Genomic DNA, 22,236 nt, shown 5'->3' on the forward strand with positions numbered 1-22,236 from the left:
GGGTGTGGACACGCCCACCTCGAGGTGTGGCCACGCATCTTTAATGTATAGCCCCGCCTATTTAATGTATGGCCACGCCCACCAGAGGTGCGGTATTAGAGATGCATTGGGCGTGGCCACGCCCACTCTGAGACCCCACCCACTCACTGTGTGGCCACACCCACCCCTGGTACAGCCACACCCACTTAGAGTTTGGCCACGCCTACTTTATGTACAACCCCACCCATTAGTTGCACAGCCACACCCACTCTGGTGTGGCTCCACCCACTCATTTTATGGCCACGCCCACCTGAAAAGTGATCACACCCACTTGGCAATTGGCCACGCCTACTTAATATACAACCCCACTCATTAAGTTCATGGCCACGCCCACTCTGCTGTGACACGACCCACTTTTGTGTGGCCACACCCACTCAGGTGTCGCCACACCCCTGCCCTGTGTGGCTCCACCCACAATGCTGTGGCCACGCCCACCCAAAGAGTGATAACACCTCCCCCAGGTATGGCCACACCCATCTCAGGTGTGGCCACGCCCACCCAAAGTGCGGCCCCGCCCCTTGCTCCATACTCACTCCTCTGATTGGCCGTCGCTGTCACCTGACTCAGGGGGCGTGGCCGGCGCGGTGGGGGGAGGAGTCCTGGGTGTTTCCAGGTGAGGAGGCCCCGCCCCTTTCTTCACCTTGGGGGATGGGTGGGAAGGGGGCGGGGCGTCCTCAGGCTCCTCCCCCTCGCTGCCGGAGGAGGCGGAGCCATCCAGAAGGTACCTGGGGGAGGGGCACAGGTGGGTTTAGCTCCTCCCAGGTGGGCGTGGCCAAAGGGACGTGGCCTAGCCAGGTGAGACAAAAACTCCCTAAAATCCCCATTTTTTGCCCAAATTTCACCAAATTTTTTTGTTTTTTCCTCCCCAGGTGTGCCCAGGTGAGCCCAAATCCCCCAAAATAACCATTTTCCACCCAAATTTCACCATTTCCCCCCATTTTTCCATCCCCAGGTGTGCCCAGGTGTGCCTCCACCCCTCCCAAGTGTCCCCAGGTGTGTGCCCAGGTGTCCCCAGGTGTGTCCAGGCGTGCCCAGGTGTGTGCCCAGGTGAGCCCAGGTGTGTCTCTAACCCCCCTAGGTGTGCCCAGGTGTCCCCAGGCGTGCCCAGGTGTGTGCCCAGGGGTCCCCAGGTGTGTCTCCACCCCTCCCAGGTGTGCCCAGGGGTCCCCAGGCGTGCCCAGGTGTGTCTCCACCCCTCCAAGGTGTGCCCAGGTATACCCAGGTGTGTCTCCACCCCTTCCAAGGTGCCCTCAGGCATGCCCAGGTGCGCACATGTGTCCCCAGGCGTGCGCAGGTGTGTGCCCAGGTGAGCCCAGGTGTGCCCAGGTGTGTCTCCACCCCTCCCAGGTGTGCCCAAGTGTGTCCAGGTGCCCCCAGGTGAGCCCAGGTGCACCCGGGTGCCCCCAGGTGAGCCCAGGTGTGTCTCCACCCCTCCCAGGTGCCCCCAGGTGTGCCCAGGTGCCCCCAGGTGTCCCCAGGTGCCCCCAGGTGCCCCCAGGTGTGCCCAGGTGTGCCCAGGTGTCCCCAGGTGCCCCCAGGTGTGCCCAGGTGTGCCCAGGTGTGCCCAGGTGTACTCACGGCCCGCAGCTCAGCCTCCGGCCCCTCCTCTGACACTCCCAGATCCACCTGGCTCCCACCACGACCCCGCCCCGCTGCCGCGCCCGCGCCGCCTTGGGCGTCCGCGGGAAGGCGCACCTGCGCAGGTGAGGCCGGGATGGGCGTGGCCGCGCCCTTAAGAGGGGCGTGGCCACAGGTAAGCTAGAGGAGGGGTCACCTACACCAGGTGAGTGCACTCAGGTGTCCAGTCCGGCCGGTACTCGGCCCCCAGCGCCGTGGCCGCCGCCCGCAGGTGAGCCCGCAGAGGGTTCTGGAAGCCGCTCAGCGCCAGCACCACCCCCCCCAAAACGGGACCCCCCGAATTTTCGGGGGGCGAGGAGGTTTTGGGGGGTCGGGGAGTGGGCGGGGGCGGGGTGGGTTTGGGTTTTTTCGGGGGGGTTTTGGGGGGTTTTTTTTGGGGGGCGCCGTTGGTGGGGGTGGGGGAGGGGAGGCGGCGCTTGGGGGGCTGTGGGGAGAGAAAGGGGAGGGTTAAAGGGGGGGGTCTCAGGTGGGGTTTGGGGTGCCCAGGTGAGGTTTGGGGGGGTCACAGGTGTGGTTTGAGGGGTCCCAGGTAAGGTTTGGGGGCTCCCAGGTGAGGTTTGGGGGTCTCAGGTGGGGTTTGGGGGTCTCAGGTGGGGTTTGGGGGGTCCCAGGTGGGGTTTAGGGGGTCCCAGGTGGGATTTGGGGGGTCCCAGGTGAGGTTTGGGGGGTCCCGGGGGTATTTGGGGGGTCCCAGGTGAGGTTTGGGGGGTCCCAGGTGTGGTTTGTGGGGTCCCAGGTGAGGTTTGGGGGGTTCCAGGTGAAGTTTGGGGGGTCCCGGGGGTATTTGGGGGGTCCCAGGTGCGGTTTGGGGGCTCCCAGGTGGGGTTTGCGGGGTCCCAGGGGCGGTTTGCGGGGTCCCAGGTGCGGTTTGGGGGGGTCCCAGGTGAGGTTTGGGGGTCTCAGGTGAGATTTTGGGGGAGTTTGGGGGGTTTCCAGGTGTATTTGGGGTCCCCCAGGTGTGTTTGGGGGGTCTCAGGTGGGATTTTGGGGGGATTTGGGGGGTCCCAGGTGGGGTTTGGGGGTCCCAGGTGGGAATTGGAGGTCCCAGGTGAGGTTTGGGGGATCCCAGGTGGGATTTGGGGAGTCCCAGGTGGGGTTTGAGTGTCTCAGGTGGGATTTTGGGGGGATTTGGGGGGTCCCAGGCAGGGTTTGGGGGGTCCCAGGTACAGTTTGGGGGCCTCAGGTGAGATTTTGGGTGGGTTTGGGGGGTTCCCAGGTGTATTTGTGACCCCCCCAGGTGAGGTTTGGAGGGTCCCAGGTGGGATTTTGGGGGGGGTTGGGGTCCCCCAGGTGTGTGTGCCCCCCCCAGGTGTGACCTCCCCCAGGTGTGCCCAGGTGTGACCCCCCCCAGGTGTGACCCCCCCAGGTGTGCCCCCCCAGGTGCGCCCTCACCTGCGTGACGTCACCGCTGCTCCCCTGCAGCGCGGCCGCGGCGTAGCTGGGCCCGGGCGGGGGCTGGGCGGGGGCTGGGGGGGGGAGGGGAGGCCGTGAGGGGGTGGGGGAGGGGTGGGTGGGAGGAGCCTCGTCGGGGGTGGGGGAGGGGCCTCACCGCCCTTATTTAGGGTGGGGGAGGGGCTGGTGGAGAGACCATGAGGGTGGGGGAGGGGTTGGGGGAGTGGCTTCATGGGTGGGGGAGGGGCAGCTTTACCTTGGCTGGGGGAGGGGCTTATTTGGGCTGGGGGAGGGGTTTATTTGGGGTGTGGGAGGGGCTCATTTGGGGGGAGGGGCTTATTTGGGGGGAGGGGTTTATTTGGGGTGGGGGAGGGGCTTTTTTGGGGTGGGGGAGGGGCTGGGGGCTTTACCTGAGGTGGGGGATGGGCGGGACCTTATTTGGGGTGGGGGAGGGGCTTTACCTGGAGTGGGGGAGGGGCTGAAGGGGGAGGGGCTTTACCAGCAGTGGGGGAGGGGCTGAAGGGGGAGGGGCTTACCTGGGGTGGGGGAGGGGCTGAAGGGGGAGGGGCTTACCTGGGGTGGGGGAGGGGCTGAAGGGGGAGGGGCTTACCTGGGGTGGGGGAGGGGCGGCGGTAGAAGAGGGCCCCGGGGGGGCGCTGGGGGCTCCCCTCCCCCTCCTGCCGCAGCGTGAAGGCGCCCAGGCGGCGAAGCTGGGGGGAGGGGCAGGGTCACTCAGGGGTCAGGGGTCACTCAGTGGTCACTCAGGGGTCAGGGGTCACTCTGGTCACTCAGTGGTCACTCAGTGGTCACTCAGGGGTCAGTGGTCACTCAGTGGTCACTCAGCAGTCACTCAGTGGTCAGTGGTCACTCACAGGTCAGTGGTCACTCAGTGGTCACTCAGTGGTCAATGGTCACTCAGTGTTCACTCAGTGGTTACTTTGGTCACTCGGTGGTCACTCAGTGCTCAATGGTCACTCACAGGTCAGTGGTCACTCAATGGTCACTCAGTGGTCACTCAGTGGTCACTCTGGTCACTCAGTGGTCACTCAGTGGTCACTCTGGTCACTCAGTGGTCACTCAGTGGTCAGTGGTCACTCAGTGGTCAGTGGTCACTCAGTGGTCACTCAGTGGTCACTCAGTGGTCAGTGGTCACTCTGGTCACTCAGTGGTCACTCAGTGGTCAGTGGTCACTCAGTGGTCACTCAGTGGTCACTCTGGTCACTCACCGGCGCCGGGGGCGGTTCCTGTCCCTCCTCGGGCGCGGCGAACACCCGGATGAACGCGAGGCCGTAGGGGCGGCTCTGGGGGCGGGGCCAACAGGTGAGTCCTGAGACCCCCCCAGGTGAGCTCCAGGTGTGCTCCTCCCCCTCTCAGGTGTGTCCTGACCCCACCAGGTGAGCTCCAGGTGTGCTCCCCTCCCCCCCAGGTGTGTCCTGGCCTCTCCAGGTGAGCTCCAGGTGTGCTCCTCCTCCCCTCAGGTGTGTCCTGACCCCCTCAGGTGAGCTCCAGGTGTGCTCCTCCTCCCCTCAGGTGTGTCCTGACCTCTCCAGGTGAGCTCCAGGTGTGCTCCCCTCCCCCCCAGGTGTGTCCTGGCCTCTCCAGGTGAGCTCCAGGTGTGCTCCCCTCCCCCCCAGGTGTGTCCTGACCCCCTCAGGTGAGCTCCAGGTGTGCTCCCCTCCCCACCAGGTGTGTCCTGACCCCACCAGGTGAGCTCCAGGTAACTCCAGGTGAGGTCCAGGTGAGCTCTGGCCCCTCAAGGTGAGTCCTGATCCCTCCAGGTGAGCTCCAGGTGTGCCCTGACCCCCCCAGGTGAGCTCCAGGTGACACCTGACCCCCCCAGGTGAGCCCCAGGTGACACCTGACCCCTCCAGGTGAGCTCCAGGTGTGTCCTGATGCCCCCAGGTGAGCCCCAGGTGTGTCCTGACCCCCCCCAGGTGAGCCCCGACCCCCCCAGGTGCGCTCACCTGGCAGTAGGGCTGGCTCAGCACCACCTGCAGCCGGTCGCACCTGGCCGTGGGCGTGGCCGGCCGCTTGACCAGCGCCTCGGGCCCGAAGAGCCGCACCCGGCCCGGCCCCGCCCCCGCCCGGCTCTCGCTGGGCGACATCAGCGCCGCGCTGGGCAGCAGCACCTGGGCGGGGGGGACGGGGCACAGGTGAGACCCAGGTGTGCCCAGGTGAGGCTCAGGTGTGCCCAGGTGAGGCTCAGGTAAGAGCTAAGGGTGCCCAGGTGTCCCCAGGTGTGCCCAGGTGAGGCTCAGGTAAGAGCCAAGGGTGCCCAGGTGTGCCCAGGTGCCCCCAGCTGTGCCCAGATGCCCCCAGGTGTGCCCAGGTGAGGCTCAGGTGTCCCCAAATAAGGCCCAGGTGACCCCAGATGTGCCCAGATGACGCCAGGAAAGGCCCAGGTGTCCCCAGGTGTGCCCAGGTGTGGCTCAGGTAAGAGCCAAGGGTGCCCAGGTGTGCCCAGGTGCCCCCAGCTGTCCCCAGGTGCCTCCAGGTGTGCCCAGGTGAGGCTCAGGTAAGATCCAAGGGTGCCCCAGTGTCCCCAGCTGTGCCCAGGCAAGGCTCAAGTGTCCCCAAATAAGGCCCAGGTGACCCCAGATGTGCCCAGGTGACCCCAGGAAAGGTCCAGGTGTCCCCAGGTGCCTCCAGGTGTGCCCAGGTGAGGCTCAGGTAAGATACAAGGGTGCCCCGGTGTGCCCAGGTGCCCTCAGGTGTGCCCAGGTAAGGCTCAGGTAAGAGCCAAGGGTGCCCAGGTGTGCCCAGGTGCCCCCAGGAGCCCCCAGGTGTGCCCAGGTGCCCCCAGGTGTGCCCAGGTGCCCCCAGGTGTGCCCGGCGCTCACCTGGAAGTCCCCCCCGGCCGAGGAGCCCAGCAGCACCTCCACGAAGGCGGCGCCGTCGTTGCCGACGTGCAGCGAGTGAATGGGCCGGGAGTCGCCCAGCTGGGACCAGTACGGACCAGTATGGACCAGTACGGACCAGTATGGACCAGTAACCACCCCCCCCAGTCCCCCCCAGTTCATCCCAGTAGCTCCCAGTCCATTCCAGTTCAATTCAGTTCCCTCCCAGTTCCTCCCAGTCCTTCCCCAGTTTATTCCAGTCCCCCCAATCCATTCCCAGTCCCTCCCAGTATAAACCAGTAACCCCAAATCCCCCTTTAACCCTTTCCCAGTCCCTCCCAATCCCACCCCAATCCCCTCCCAGTATAAACCAGTAACCCCAAACCCACCTTTACCACTTTCCCACTCCCCCTCATCCCCTCCCAGTCCATCCCAATCCCCTCCCAGTCCATCCCAGTCCCCTCCCAGTCTATCCCAGTCCCCTCCCAGTTTATCCCAATCCCCTCCCAGTTTATCCCAATCCCCTCCCAGTCCATCCCAGTCCCCTCCCAGTCCATCCCAGTATAAACCAGTAACCCCAAATCCACCTTTACCACTTTCCCACTCCCCCTCACCCCCTCCCAGTCTATCCCAATCCCCTCCCAGTCCATCCCAGTCCCTCCCAGTCCCACCTCCAGCACCACACTCAGCTGTTTCTCCCCCGCCGCCGCTCCCCTCCACTTCCCGCCATCTTCAGGCCGCAGCAGATTCTCCGCCGGGTGACGCTGCGGACGCACCGGACCCTCAGCACCGGAATCCCCCCTTCCCTCCCCGGTACCGGAACCTCCTCCCGGTCCTACCGAACCCCCCCCACTCCGAACCCACCGGGTCCGCGCTGGTCACCGACACCACCCGTGTGAACGGGATCTCCGCCATGGCCAACCCCTCACGGCTCCACCGGAAGCCCCCTCAGAGCTCCACCGGAAGCCGCCTCACAGCTCCCTAGCGGGAGGCGCTCTGCCAAACACCCCCCCGAACTCTATGGTTCTACGCGGTCCTCCCGGTGTTTCTACGCATGCGCGCGGAGAGGCGCTCTACCCCCCCACCCGCGAGTCCTCCCGCCTCTATGGTCACGTGGCGTTGTTCTCCCGCCCTTTTCCGAGCGCGGGAAGCCGTGAGGGGAAAGGGGGCGGAGCCACGAGAATCCAATCACCGTGAGGGAAATGAGGCCTAATTAAGCCTCAGGGCGGAAATTAATTAATTAATTAACACCCGGCGCTAATTAAGAGCGAGACGAGGCGGTTTTGGCCGTTTATTGGCGCGGGGGGAGGCTCCCAGTGCTCCCAGTTCAGCCCAGTAAGCGGCCGTACTCGGCCAAGGCCGAGGATTTCTTCACCCCGTCCCAGATGCGGGCGGCGTAATGGAACCTGCCACCAGTATGGACCAGTATAAACCAGTACGGACCGGTATGGACCAGTACGGACCGGTACAGGTAAGGAACGCCCTCCCAGTTATTCCCAGTCCCCTCCCAGTTGGCCCCAATCCCCTCCCAGTATAAACCAGTAACCCCAAATCCCCCTTTAACCCATTCCCAGTTCCTCCCAGTCCCTCCCAGTATATCCCAGTCCCTCCAGTTCCTCCCAGTTCATCCAAATCCCCTCCCAGTTAATTTCCAGTCCATCCCAGTATAAACCAGTAACCCCAAATCCCCTTTTGACCCTTTCCCAGTCCCCCCCAGTCCCTCCCAGTACAAACCAGTAACCCCAAATCCCCCTTTAACCCTTTCCCAGTCCCTCCCAGTCCCTCCCAGTTTATCCCAAACCCCCTCCCAGTCCCTCCCAATCCCCTCCCAGTTTATCCCAGTCCCTCCCAGTTTATCCCAGTCCCCCCCAGTCCCTCCCAGTATAAACCAGTAACCCCAAATCCCCCTTTGACCCTTTCCCAGTCCCCTCCCAGTCCCTCCCAGTGCCCTCCCAGTCTCCCCAGTGCCCCCCAATCCCCTCCCAGTCCCTCCCAGTATAAACCAGTAACCCCAAATCCCCTTTTGACCCTTTCCCAGTCCCTCCCAGTCCCTCCCAGTATAAACCAGTAACCCCAAATCCTCCTTTAACCCTTTCCCAGTCCCTCCCAGTCCCCCCAATCCCCTCCCAGTCCCTCCCAGTATAAACCAGTCCCCCCCAATCCCCTCCCAGTCCCTCCCAGTACAAACCAGTAACCCCAAATCCCCCTTTAACCCTTTCCCAGTCCCCCCCAATCCCCTCCCAGTCCCCCCCAGTCCCCTCCCAGTTTATCCCAGTCCCCTCCCAGTTTATCCCAGTCCCTCCCCAGTCCCCCCCAATCCTCTCCCAGTGCCCCCCAGTCTCCCCCAGTGCCCCCCAGTCCCCCCCCAGTCTCACCAGTTCCTCTCGGTCAGCAGGCTGTGGGATAACTGGGAGCGCGCGGCCGCCAGGACCCTCCCCCTCAGCCGGGCCAGGAGCCCCCCCAGCCCCCCCCGGCCGCGGAAGGGGGGCAGGGCGGGGAACAGCGCCCCTCCCCCACCTGCGGGAGCGCACCTCTTACTGGTTTGTACTGGTTTGTACTGGTTTGTACTGGTTTGTAGTGGGAGAGGGTTTAGGGAGCTGCTGGGATGGACTGGGAGGGGTTTGGGGGGGACTGTGGGGGTTATGGGGGGACTGGGATATACTGGGAGGGACTGGGAGTTACTGGGAGAGGGTTTTGGGGGGACTGGGAGTTACTGGGAAGGACTGGGAGGGGGTTTGGGGGGCACTGGAGGAGACTGGGATGGACTGGGGAGGGGTTTAGAGGGGACTGGGGTATACTGGGATGTACTGGGAAGGGGTTGGGGGGGTCTGGAGTGGGTTTAGAGGGAACTGGGGTATACTGGGATATACTGGGATATACTGGGAAGGGGTTTGGGGGGGTCTAGGACATACTGGGACATACTGGGCTGTACTGGGATGAACTGGGAAGGGGTTTAGAAGGGACTGGGATGGACTGGGATGAACTGAGATGGACTGGGGAGGGGTTTAGAGGGGACTGGGGTATACTGGGATATACTGGGAAGGGGTTTAGAAGGGACTGGGATGAACTGGGATGGACTGGGGAGGGGTTTAGAGGGGACTGGGGTATACTGGGTTATACTGGGATATACTGGGAAAGGGTTTGGGGGGGTCTAAGACATACTGGGATGGACTGGGAAGAGGTTTAGAAGGGACTGGGTGGGACTGGGAGGAACTGGGAGAGGGTTTTGGGGGGACTGGGAGGGACTGGGAGTTACTGGGAGGGGGTTTGGGGGGCACTGGAGGATACTGGGATGGACTGGGATGGACTGGGGAGGGGTTTGGGGGGGTCTAGGACATACTGGGACATACTGGGATGGACTGGGATGAACTGGGAGGGGGTTTAGAGGGGATTGGGGCATACTGGGATATACTGGGATGTACTGGGATATACTGGGAAGGGGTTTGGGGGGGTCTAGGATATACTGAGACATACTGGGACAAACTGGGACATACTGGGATGAACTGGGATGGAGCGCAGGGGGCACTGGGATCACCCCCAGGGATCCATACTGGTTCGTACTGGTCTGTACTGGTCTGTACTGGGCTCACCTCGGGGCAGGGCGTCCTCGGGCTCCTCCTCCAGGGGGGGCAGCAGGAACAGGTTCACCTCGGGCTCGGGGGGGGCGGGGGGCGCCCCGGGGGGGGAGGGGAGCAGCTCCCGCATGGACAGCGAGCCTGGGGGGGATGGGCCCGAAACGGGCACGATTCAGCCCAAAATCAGCCCAAAATCAGCCCAAAACGGGCAGAATTCAGCCCAAAATTCAGCCCAAAATTCACCCTAAAATCAGCCCAAAATTCACCCTAAAATCAGCCCAAAATCAGCCCAAAACGGGCACAATTCAGCCCGAAATTCAGCCCAAAATTCACCCTAAAATCAGCCCAAAATTCACCCTAAAATGGGCACAATTCAGCCCAAAATCAGCCCAAAATCAGCCCAAAACGGGCAGAATTCAGCCCAAAATTCACCCTAAAATCAGCCCAAAATTCACCCTAAAATGGGCAGAATTCAGCCCGAAATTCAGCCCAAAATTCACCCTAAAATCAGCCCAAAATTCACCCCAAAATCAGCCCAAAACGGGCAGAATTCAGCCCGAAATTCAGCCCAAAATTCACCCTAAAATCAGCCCAAAATTCACCCTAAAATGGGCAGAATTCAACCCAAAATTCAGCCCAAAATCAGCCCAGAATTCACCCTAAAATCAGCCCAAAATGGGCAGAATTCAGCCCAAAATTCACCCCAAAATCAGCCCAAAATTCACCCTAAAATCAGCCCAAAATCACCCCAAAATGGGCAAAATTCACCCCAAAACGGGCAGAATTCAGCCCTGGGACCCCCCAGAACCCCCCAATCCCCCCTGGGACCCCCCAAATCCCCTCCAGGACCCCCCAAATCCCCCCAAACTTCACCTGGGACCTCCCAAATTCCCCCTGGGACCCCTCCATGACCCCCCAAATCCGCCCTGGGACCCCCCAAATCCCCCCAGGACCCCCAAACTCCACCTGGGACCCCTCAAATCCCACCGGGACCCCCCAGGACCCCCCAAATCCCCTCCAGGACCCCCCAAATCCCCCCAAACTTCACCTGGGACCTCCCAAATCCCCTCCAGGACCCCCCAAATCCCCCCAAAATCCACCTGGGATCCCCCAAATCCCCCATGGGACCCCTGAGATCCCATCTGGGACCCCCCAGGACCCCCCAAATCCCCTCCAGGACCCCCCAAATCCCCCCAAACTTCACCTGGGACCTCCCAAATCCCCTCCAGGACCCCCCAAATCCCCCCAAAATCCACCTGGGATCCCCCAAATCCCCCATGGGACCCCTGAGATCCCATCTGGGACCCCCCAAATGCCCCCAAACTCCACCCAAATCCCCCCTGGGACCCCCCAGGACCCCCCAAATCCCCCCTGGGAGCCTCCAAATCCTCCCCGGGACCCTCCAATCCCCTCCATGACCCCCCAAATCCCCTCCAGGACCCCCAAACTCCACCGGGGACCCCCCAAATCCCCTCCAGGACCCCCCAAACCCCTCCAGGACCCCCAAACCCCCCCGGGACCCCCCAAAATCACCGCGGTACTTGAGGCGCGAGTGCGCCATCAGGCGGCCGAGCACGCGCTGCATCTGCCCCAGGCGGCGCGGGGAGAAGCACTCGGGGGGGGCGCGGGTCTGCACGAACACTGCGGGCAGGAAGGGGTTAACGGGGACACCTGGGGACACCTGGGGCACCTGAGGACACCTGGGGGGCACCTGGGGGGCAGAAGCACTCGGGGGGGGCGCGGGTCTGCATGAACACTGCGGGCAGGAAGGGGTTAACGGGGGCACCTGGGCACACCTGGGGGCACCTGGGGACACCTGGGGGCACCTGGGCACAACTGGGGGGCACCTGGGGGGCACCTGGGCACAGCTGGGGGCACCTGGGGGCATCTGGGCACACCTGGGTGGCACCTGGGCACACCTGGGGGGCACCTGGGGACAGCTGGGGGCATCTGGGGGGGGAGAAGCACTCAGGGGGGCGCGGGTCTGCACGAACACTGCGGGCAGGAAGGGGTTAATGGGCACACCTGGGGCACCTGGGCACAGCTGGGGGGCACCTGGGGGCACCTGGGGACACCTGGGGGGCACCTGGGCACAGCTGGGCACACCTGGGGGGCAGCTGGGGGCACCTGGGGGCAGTTGGGGGCACCTGGGCACAGCTGGGTCAGGATCTATAGGATCAGTTCCATAGAACTGAAGAATTTTGGGGGGATTTTGTTGGGATTTTGGGGAATTTTTGGGGGGAATTTTGAGGAGATTTTTGGGGGAAGTTTGAGGAAATTTTCCGGGAATTTTTGGGGGATTTGGGGGGAATTTTGGGGGAATTTTCAGGGATTTTTGGGGCATTTTTGGAGGATTTGGGGCAAATTTTGGGAGGATGTTCAGGGAATTTTGGGGAGGATTATTTGGAGAATTTTTGTGGAATTTTCAAAGAATTTTGGGCAGAATTTTTGGGGAGGATTTTGGGGGGGGAAATTTTGGGGCAATTTTGGGGGGGATTTTTCGCAGGCTTTAGGGGAACTTTGGGGGAATTTTTGGGGGATTTTTCAGGGAATTTTGAGAGGATTTTCGGGGAATTTTCGTGGATTTTCGGGGGAGTTTTCGGGGAAATTTTGGGGTGATTTGGGGGGAGTTTTCGGGGGATTTCGGGGTCAGGATCTATAGGATCTATAGGGTTGAACACCCAGAGCTCTCACCCAGGTGTGGGTAATACTCCGAGGGCTCCTCGGCCCCGGCCCCGCTCGAGTCGTGGCTCGGCGACGGCGTCGGCGGCTTCACCATCTCGGCCGTCTGCAGGAACCTGGGGGGGCAAGGGGGGCCGTTTGGGGCGGTTATGGGGGGGTTTGGGGCAGTTGTGGGGCAGTTATGGGGGATTTGGGGCGGTAATGGGGCAGCTTGGGGCAGTTTGGGGCAGTTATGGGGTGGCTTGGGGCAGTTATGAGGGGGTTTGGGGCAGCTTGGGGCAGTTTGGGGCAGTTAAGGGGGATTTGGGGCAGTTATGGCAAGGTTTGGGGTGGTTATGGGGCAGTTAAGGGGGATTTGGGGCAGTTATGGGGTGGCTTGGGGCAGTTATGGGGGATTTAGGGCACTTTTAGGATACTTTTGGGTCACTTTGGGATCATTTTTGGGGTCATTTTTGGGTTGTTTTGAGGTCACTTTCAGGTCATTTTTGGGTCATTTTCCGGTCATTTCTGGTTTATTTTTGGGGTCATTTTTGGAGTCATTTTTGGGTCAATTTCAGGTCATTTTCATGGTAATTTTTGGGTAATCTTGGGGTCATTTTCAGGGTCATTTTGGGGTCATTTTCGTGGTAATTTTCGGGTCATTTTGGGTCATTTTTAGGGTCATTTTCATGGTAATTTTCGGGTCATTTTGGGTCATTTTTAGGGTCATTTTTGTGGTAATTTTTGGGTCATTTTTGGGTCATTTTGGGGTCATTTTTGGGTCATTTGGGGTCATTTTTAGGGTCATTTTCATGGTAATTTTTGTGTCATTTTTGGGTCATTTTCGGGTCATTTTCGGGTCATTTTCGGGTCATTTTTTGGGTCATTTTCGTGGTAATTTTCGTGTCATTTGGGGTCATTTTTAGAGTAATTTTCTGGTAATTTTTGGGTCATTTTCAGGTCATTTTTAAGGTCAGTTTTAGGTAATTTTGGGGTCATTTTCGGGTCATTTTTTGGGTCATTTTTGGGTCACTTCCCCCCGTTGGGTGTCACCTGTAGAGCCCCAGGTCGGTGAACCAGTCCTGCACCAGCAGCACCACGTGGCACACGGTGAACAGGAAGGCGGCGATCTGCAGCGACTGCGCGGCGCTCATTAGCATAAATCACCATACCCGCCGCCTCATTAGCATAACAAGCCCCTCCCCTGGCCCCGCCCACCTGGGTCTCCACGTAGGCGTGCGGCAGCGCGAACTCCGGCGGAAGCTTCCGGTCGTTGTTGATCAGGTGATCCAGGTGGGCGGGGCTTAGGATGGGCTGGGGGCGTGGCCGAGAGGGGTGGGGTTGGCGAGGCCACGCCCACGGCGGGTATGGTAATGAGGGGGCGGGGAAAGGGGGGCTTAATGAGAGTAATTAAGGGTGAATGGGGTTGGGGGGAGATTATGGTAATTAGGGGGGTTATGGTAATTAGATGGATTATGGTGATTAAGGGAATTATGGTAATTAGGGGATTATGGTAATTAGGGGGGTCATGGTAATTTGGGGGGTTATGGTAATTAGGAGGCATTATGGTAATTAGAGGGATTATGGTAATTAGGGGGATTACAGTAATTAGGGGGTTATGGTAATTAGATTGATTATGGTAATTAGGGGATTATGTTAATTAGAGAGATTATAGTAACCAGGAGGATTATGGTAATTAGAGAGATTATGGTAATTAGGGGGGATTATGGTAATTAGGGGTGAATACGGTAATTGGGGTGGTTACATTAATTAGGGTGATTATGGTAATTGGGGCACCTATGTCAAGTAGGATAATTACAGTAATTGAGGTAATTACGGTAATTGGGGCGGTTATAATTGGGGTAATTACAGTAATTAGCGTGAGTATGATAATTAGGGTAAATACGGTAATTAGGGTAATGGAGTAATTACAATAATGGGGTGATTTTGGTAATTAGAGTAAATACGGCAATTATGGTGATTGGGGTAATTATGGTAATTAGGATAATTACGGTAACTGGAGTAATGAGGGTAATCATGTTAATTGGGCTAATTACAGTAATTAGCATTATTATGGTAATCGGGGTAATTAATTGGAGTGGTTACGGTAATTGGGGTAATTACGGTAATTAGGCTAATTGCAGTAATTGGGGTAATTTCAGTAATTGGGGTAATTACGGTAAATATAATTACAGTAAGTACAATAATCAATGCTATTAATGACCTAATTAAAGCTAATCAAGCGTAATTAAGGTACTCGGGGTGTAATTAATGCTACTAATGAACCAATTAACGCTAACGAAGCGCGATTAATCAACTCCTGGGCTAATTTTTGCACTAATAACCGCTATTTACTCGATTATTAGAGCTAATTAACGGCAATTAAAGCCAGACAGCGGCCGGTTAAAGGTGATTAATGCTAATTAGAGTTAATTAGAGTTAATTAGTGTTAATTACCTGGGTGTCCAGGAAGAGCACGCGCTCCTGGGTGACGAACAGGTCGATGCCCCCGGTCTGGGCCCCGCCCCTCTCGCGCAGCTCCGGCGGCTGCGGCCGGAACACGAACGAGCTGCGCCAGTACGGACCAGTATAAACCAGTATGGACCAGTATAAACCAGTACGGACCAGTATAAACCAGTACGGACCAGTATAAACCAATACGGACCGGTATAAACCAGTACGGACCAGTATAAACCAGTACGGACCAGTATAAACCAGTATGGACCGTTAGAAACCAGTATAAACCAGTATGGACCAGTATAAACCAGTACGGACCATTAGAAACCAGTACGGACCGGTATAAACCAGTACGGACCAGTATAAACCAGTATGGACCAGTATAAACCAGTATGGACCAGTACGGACCAGTATAAACCAGTACGGACCAGTATAAACCAGTATGGACCATTAGAAACCAGTATAAACCAGTATGGACCAGTATAAGCCAGTATAAACCAGTATGGACCGGTATGGACCAGTATAAACCAGTATGGACCAGTATAAACCGGTATGGACCAGTATAAACCGGTATGGACCAGTATGGACCACTATAAACCAGTATAAACCAGTACGGACCAGTATGGACCAGTATAAACCAGTATGGACCGGTATAGACCAGTATGGACTAGTATGGACCAGTATGGACCGGTATAAACCAGTATGGACCAGTATGGACCAGTATGGACCAGTATAAACCAGTATGGACCAGTATAAACCAGTATAGACCAGTATGGACCAGTATGGACCAGTATGGACCAGTATAAACCAGTATGGACCAGTATAAACCAGTATAGACCAGTGTGGCTCAAACCCATCCCAAACCCATCCCAGTATGCCTCAGTTCGTCCCAGTATGGACCAGTAACACCCAATCCCCTCCCAGTCCCTCCCAGTTCGATCCCAGTCCCTCCCAGTACAAACCAGTAACCCCAAACCCCCTTTAACCCTCTCCCAGTCCCTCCCAGTCCCTCCCAGTACAAACCAGTGCCCCCAAACCCCCTCCCAGTCCGTCCCAGTACAAACCAGTGCCCCCAAACCCCCTCTAACCCTCTCCCAGTCCGTCCCAGTATAAACCAGTGCCCCCAAACCCCCCTCCCAGTCCGTCCCAGTGCTCCCAGTACCGCGGGTCCTCCTCGGGCTGGTTCCCGGCCAGCAGCGACATCACCGTGGATTTCCCGGTGCCCTGCAGCCCCAGCGCCCCCACCACCAGCACGTCCGTCTGCTCCAGCAGGAACTGGGACCGACTGGGAGTCACTGGGAGGGCCCCGACCCCGCCCCTGGCCACGCCCACCCCAAAAAACCCCGCCCCCGGCGCGTCCGGGATGAACTGGGAGTCGGTGGGAGCTTCCTGGCCACGCCCACCCTCGTTAGCTCCGCCCCCAGCACATCCAGCAGGAACTGGGATGGACTGGGAGGCACTGGGAGGGTCCAGGCCCCGCCCCAAGCTCCGCCCACCACTCTAAAGCCCACCCCCAAAACATCCAATATGGACTGGGAGCTACTGGGAGCTTCCTGGCCCCGCCCACCCTCTTAGCCCCGCCCCCAGCACATCCAGGATGAATGGGGAGGGACCAGGCCACACCCCCCCACACTAAACCCCGCCCCCAGCACATCCAGGATGAACTGGGAGCTACTGGGAGTCACTGGGAACCTCACAAGCCCCGCCCATCCTGCTTAGCCCCGCCCCCAGCACATCCAGGATGAATGGGGAGGGACCAGGCCACACCCCCCACACTAAACCCCGCCCCCAGCACGTCCAGTATGGACTGGGAGTCACTGGGAAGCTGACAAGCCCCGCCCACCCTGGTTAGCTCCGCCCCCAGCAGATCCAGGATGAATGAGGGAGGTCCAGGCCCCGCCCACAACACTAAGCCCCGCCCCCAGCACGTCCAGGATGAACTGGGAGCTACTGGGAGCCTCACAAGCCCCGCCCACCACACTAAGCCCCACCCCACATATTTAAAACAGGGGGGCTGGCCCCGCCCACTCCCCCGAGGCCCCGCCCACTCCCCCGAGGCCCCGCCCACCTCGAGGGCGCTGTCGCACCAGTTCATCTGCTCGTCCACCAGTTTGATGCTGGTTTTCATCTTCTCGGGCGCCGCCAGCCGCGCCTGGGCCTGGGCAGCTGGGGGAGGGGCCAAAGGGGGACACGCCCACCTGGGGGACACGCCCACAAGCCAAAAACCTCCACCCCGATTTGTTAATCAGCAACGTGGCCACGCCCCCAGAAAAAAACCCGCCCCTTTTGACAGCCAATCACATTGACTTTCATCATTTAGCTCCACCCACAAAGACCACACCCACAGTGACCACACCCCACCACAAGCCACGCCCATCTCCTTCATCCATTCCCCTTAACCATTTCCCTTAGCCACGCCCACAATGGCCACACCCACAAATAACCGCACCCTCGCAAACCCCGCCCCTTTCTGCAGCCAATCCCTGCAGTCCTTGCCATTTAGCCCCGCCCACTCAACACCCACACCCATTTTAGCTCCTCCCATATGACCGCGCCCCTTTAAGCCCCGCCCACTCACGGTCCAGCGCAGCGGGCGGGGCCAGGCCCCGGCTGTGCAGTTGATAGACAGGCTGGGTCGGGCGTGGCCCCTCCCTCTCGGTGGGTGGTGCCTGCGGTGGCCCCTCCCCCGCGGCCACTGTTGCCCCGCCCCCTCCCCGCCCCTCCTCCCCCCGCGCTTTCATCAGCACGATGGGCGGGGCCGGCGCTGGAGGGGGCGGGGCTTGCGCTGGCCCCGCCTTGGGGGCGGCCGGAGGCGGCTGCTGCTGGGCAAAAAAGGACAATGACGTCATAGGGCGTGGCCAAGTGAATGGGAGGTACCACGTCCACCTTTAGGAGTGGCCACGCCCCCTTTTAAGGTGGCCACGCCCCCCAGCTCACCCGCTCGGCCGGGGGCTTGGCCAGGATGATTGGCGTCTTCTGCAGGGTCCCCGCTGGCTCCTCCCCCAGCTCCTGTGGGCGGGGCAGGGTCAGCGAGGCCACACCCACTACACCCAGAGACAGCCACGCCCACCCTGGTGTAGCTCCACCCCCTTCCATCCCTCCCATTGTTCACTATGGGGCTCTAGGCCACGCCCACAGCTGCCACACCCATCCAAACCACGCCCTATGCTGCTGATGTCAATCACATCTAAGCCACGCCCCACCCTCTGGTGTTGTCAATCATTTCCAAGCCCCGCCCTTCCAACAACCCACACCCTATGCAGCTGCTGTCAATCAAGCAGAAACCCCGCCCTCACACAAGTGTCAATCAGTTACCCGCCCTCACACAGCCACTGTCAATCATTCCCAAGCCCCGCCCCACCACCACCCCCACCCCAACTGTTGTCAATCACCCAAGCCCCGCCCTCTCCCACATTTGCCCCTCCCCATTACCACAACAGATGTCAATCATTCCCAAGCCCCGCCCACTCCTATTTCCACAGTAGCTGTCAATCACTCCCAAGCCCCGCCCTACCACACCCACCCCCACACAACCACCGTCAATCAATCCCAAGCCCCTCCCCAACACCCTTCAGCCCCGCCCCCTCCCCTTAGCCCCTCCCCTCTAGCCCCGCCCACCCTCCTCTCTCCGCCTCCCTCCGCTTCCTTCTCTCGGTTCCAGCAGCGGCGCCGCGCGCCGGGGGCGGGGCTCTGCCCGGAGTCCGACATGGCGGCGGCACCGGGGAGGCACCGGGGCCCGGGCGGCTCCCGGGGGCGGCCCGGAGGCTCCTCGGAGGGTCCCGGAGAGGTTTTTGGGCGTCCCGGAGGCTCCTGAGAGGGTCGGGAGGGTCCCGGAGGTTCCTGAGGGGATCCCTGGGAGGCGCCGAGCAGCACCCAGGAGGTTTTTGGGGCTCCCGGGGATGTTTTTGGGGTCCCGGGGAGGTTTCTGGGGGTCCCGGAGAGGTTTTTGGGGGTTCCGGAGGCTCCTGAGAGGGTCGGGAGGGTTCCGGAGGTTCCTGAGGGGGTCCCGGGGAGGCCCCGAGCGGTTCCCGGGAAGGTTTCTGGGGCTCCCGGGGAGGTTTCTGGGGTTTCCGGTGGGATTTTGGGGGTTCCCGGTGGGGTTTTGGGGCTCCCGGGGAGGTTTTTGGGGCTCCCGCAGCCCCTGAGGGCTCCTGAGGCCGCTTCCGGTTCCTTTCCCGCCCGCGCGCGCGCGGCCTGAGGGGAAAGGGGGGCGTGGCCTGCCCGAGACGGTGGCGCGCATGCGCAGAGCCGGGAAGGCGCGGCTTGCGCTTTATCAGGACGGCTTTAAGGGGCGTGGCTTTTGCTTGAGAAGGCAGCGCGCATGCGCGGCGCGGTGGGCGGGGCGTGCTCGCTTCTGCGCGCGCGCGGAAGGGCGTGGCCTGCGCTTAAAGGGCCAGCGCGCTTTTTAATTAAAATTTTAATTAAATCAAAACCTTTTAATTTTTTAAAATTTAATTAAAACCTAATTAAAGGCCTCGCACCGCGTGACCCGCCCCTCCCCCTCCCCATCCCAAAATAACGACACCGGAGCCTCGTCGTGGTTTTTATTAACGGCGGAAATCATCGTCGATTAATTAATTAATTAATGAGTTAATGAATGAACAGCGGGGTGGGGGATGGGCGGGGGGTGTGGGGGGGGGAGGGGTGGCACCGTCCTGGGGTGGGGGGAGGGGCGGTCACAGCGCCGGTCACATGCGGGGGGGTCCGGAGGGGGTCAGGCCAGCGCCAGCACTGCGGGGGAGGGGAGAGAGGCGTTACCTGGGCTCACCTGGGCACACCTGAGTGCCCCTCCCAAGTCCCTCGGTGTCCCCTCTTTGTCCCCCAGGTGTCCCAGGTGTCCCCAGGTGTGCCCAGGTATGTCCCGAGTCCCCCCAGGTGTGCCCAGGTGTCCCCAGGTGTATCCCGAGTCCCCCCAGGTGTGCCCAGGTGTGCCCAGGTGTCCCAAATTCCCCCCAGGTGCCCCCCAAGGCATCCCAGGTGTCTCCAGGTGCTCCCCAGGTGTGCCCAGGTGTGTCCCAAGTCCCCCCAGGTGTGCCCAGGTGTCCCAAATTCCCCCCAGGTGCCTCCCCAGGTGTCCCCAGGTGCCACCCAGGTGTGCCCAGGTGTGTCCCGAGTCCCCCCAGGTGTGCCCAGGTGTCCCCAAGTGTGCCCAGGTGTCCCAAATTCCCCCCAGGTGCCCCCCAAGGCATCTCAGGTGTCCCCAGGTGCCCCCCAGGTGTCTCCAGATGTGCCCAGATATCCCCAGGTGTGCCCAGGTGTGTCCCAAGTCCCCCCAGGTGTGCCCAGGTGTCCCAAATTCCCCCCAGGTGCCCCCCCAAAGCATCCCAGGTGTCCCCAGGTGCCACCCAGGTGTGCCCAGGTGTGCCCAGGTGTCCCCAGGTGTGCCCAGGTGTCCCCAGGTGTCCCCCAGGTGTGCCCAGGTGTCCCCATGTGTGCCCAGGTGTCCCCAGGTGTGCTCAGGTGTGTCCCGAGTCCCCCCAGGTGTCCCCAGGTGTCCCCCCAGGTGTCCCCAAGTGTCCCCAGCTGTGCCCAGGTGTGCCCAGGTGCTCCCCAGGTGTGCCCAGGTGTCCCCATGTGTGCCCAGGTGTCCCCAGATGTTCCCAGGTGTACGCAGGTGCCCCCCAGGTGTCGCCAGGTGTGCCCAGGTGTCCCCATGTGTGCCCAGGTGTCCCCAGATGTCCCCAGGTGTACGCAGGTGTCCCCAGGTGTGCCCAGGTGTGCCCAGGTGTGCCCCTCACCTGTCAGCGCCTCCTGAGCAAAGTATTTGACGTCGACGTCCTGGTCCTGCGTCAGCTTCTCCAGCACCGGCTTCACCTCGGTCTGCAGCGTCCTGCAGGTGGGACAGGTGAGGGACAGGTGAGGGACAGGTGAGAGACAGGTGAGACAGGTGAGAGACAGGTGAGAGACAGGTGAGACAGGTGAGAGACAGGTGAGAGACAGGTGAGACAGGTGGGACAGGTGAGGGACAGGTGAGGGACAGGTGAGACAGGTGAGAGACAGGTGGGACAGGTGAAGAGACAGGTGAGGGACAGGTGAGAGACAGGTGAGAGACAGGTGAGAGACAGGTGGGACAGGTGAGAGACAGGTGAGGGACAGGTGAGACAGGTGAGACAGGCGAGAGACAGGTGAGACAGGTGAGACAGGTGGGACAGGTGAGGGACAGGTGAGAGACAGGTGAGACAGGTGAGAGACAGGTGAGACAGGTGAGACAGGTGAGAGACAGGTGAGACAGACAGGTGTGGGACCCAAACCAGTACAAACCAGTATAAACCGGTATAACCCAATAAAACCACTATAAACCATTATAAACCAGTATAAATCACTGTTCCCAGTACAAACCAGTACAAACCAGTATAAACCAGTAAGAACCAGTAAGAACCAGTACCCGCTGACCAGGATGGGCCCGATGCGCTGCACCCCACACCAGTACACCCAGTACTCCCAGTATAACCACTCCCAACCATTATAAACCAGTATAAATCACTGTTCCCAGTATAAACCAGTAAGAACCAGTAAGAACCAGTATAAACCAGTATAAACCAGTAAGAACCAGTACCTGCTGTCCAGAATGGGCCCGATGTGCTGCACCCCACACCAGTATAACCAGTATAACCACTCCCAACCAGTATAAACCAGTATAAATCACTGTTCCCAGTATAAACCAGTATAAACCAGTATAAACCAGTATAAACCAGTATGACCAGTACCCGCTGTCCAGGATGGGCCCGATGCGCTGCACCCCACACCAGTATAACCAGTATAAACCATTATAACCCAATACAACCCAGTATAACACAGTAAAACCAGTATAAACCAGTGCTCCCAGTATAAACCAGTATAAACCAGTATAAACCAGTAAGACCAGTACCCGCTGTCCAGGATGGGCTTGGTGCACTGCAGCACACACCAGTATAACCAGTATAAACCATTATAACCCAATACAACCCAGTATAACCCAATAAAACCAGTATAAACCAGTGCTCCCAGTATAAACCAGTATAAACCAGTATAAACCAGTACCCGCTGTCCAGGATGGGCCCGATGCGCTGCAGCACACACCAGTATAACCAGTATAAACCATTATAACCCAATACAACCCAGTATAACCCAGTAAAACCAGTACAAACCAGTATAAACCAGTGCTCCCAGTATAAACCAGTATAAACCAGTATAAACCAGTACCCGCTGTCCAGGATGGGCCCGATGCGCTGCACCCCACACCAGTATAACCAGTATAAACCATTATAACCCAATACAACCCAGTATAACCCAGTAAAACCAGTATAAACCAGTGCTCCCAGTATAAACCAGTAAGAACCAGTATAAACCAGTAAGCACCAGTACCCACTGTCCAGGATGGGCTTGGTGCACTGCAGCACACACCAGTATAACCAGTATAACCACTATAAACCATTATAAACCAGTATAAAACAGTATAAACCAGTGCTCCCAGTATAAACCAGTATAAACCAGTATGACCAGTACCCGCTGTCCAGGATGGGCCCGATGCACTGCACCCCACACCAGTATAACCAGTATAAACCATTATAACCCAATACAACCCAGTATAACCCAGTAAAACCAGTATAAACCAGTGCTCCCAGTATAAACCAGTATAAACCAGTATAAACCAGTAA

The 22,236-nt window shown here is 59.6% G+C and overlaps 2 protein-coding genes across 7 annotated transcripts; both read right to left on the reverse strand.

The window, feature by feature from the left end:
• Positions 1-568: 568 nt before the first annotated feature.
• Positions 569-6,971, reverse strand: XRCC1 (X-ray repair cross complementing 1). The gene is made up of 10 exons (XM_038126485.1): positions 6,771-6,971; positions 6,578-6,670; positions 5,910-6,008; positions 5,034-5,198; positions 4,296-4,370; positions 3,680-3,779; positions 3,070-3,143; positions 1,818-2,101; positions 1,618-1,734; positions 569-764 (listed from the first exon to the last, which is right to left on the reverse strand). The coding sequence occupies exons 1-10, from the start codon at positions 6,819-6,821 to the stop codon at positions 569-571; spliced, it is 1,254 nt and encodes a 417-aa protein (XP_037982413.1). The 5' UTR covers positions 6,822-6,971.
• Positions 6,972-7,008: 37 nt separating this feature from the next.
• Positions 7,009-18,986, reverse strand: SMG9 (SMG9 nonsense mediated mRNA decay factor). Of its 6 annotated transcripts, none has more exons than XM_038126537.1 (14): positions 18,218-18,985; positions 17,537-17,608; positions 17,396-17,421; positions 17,178-17,307; positions 16,668-16,765; positions 15,762-15,874; positions 14,600-14,711; positions 13,361-13,456; positions 13,196-13,272; positions 12,176-12,279; positions 11,015-11,122; positions 9,497-9,622; positions 8,282-8,423; positions 7,183-7,312 (listed from the first exon to the last, which is right to left on the reverse strand). In XM_038126537.1, exons 1-14 carry the CDS (start codon positions 18,837-18,839, stop codon positions 7,234-7,236), a joined length of 1,905 nt encoding a protein of 634 aa, XP_037982465.1. In that variant the 5' UTR covers positions 18,840-18,985; the 3' UTR covers positions 7,183-7,233. The 6 variants fall into 6 exon arrangements, with proteins under 6 accessions (XP_037982462.1, XP_037982465.1, XP_037982464.1 ...); XM_038126536.1 differs by having other exon boundaries at positions 13,196-13,281; positions 17,178-17,308; positions 17,397-17,418; positions 18,218-18,981; XM_038126535.1 differs by having other exon boundaries at positions 13,196-13,281; positions 17,178-17,308; positions 17,397-17,421; positions 18,218-18,981.
• Between the last annotated feature and the right edge of the window lie 3,250 nt (positions 18,987-22,236).

Source organism: Motacilla alba, unplaced genomic scaffold (genome assembly GCF_015832195.1).
Source record: "Motacilla alba alba isolate MOTALB_02 unplaced genomic scaffold, Motacilla_alba_V1.0_pri HiC_scaffold_35, whole genome shotgun sequence".
NCBI classification, from domain to species: Eukaryota; Metazoa; Chordata; class Aves; order Passeriformes; family Motacillidae; genus Motacilla; species Motacilla alba.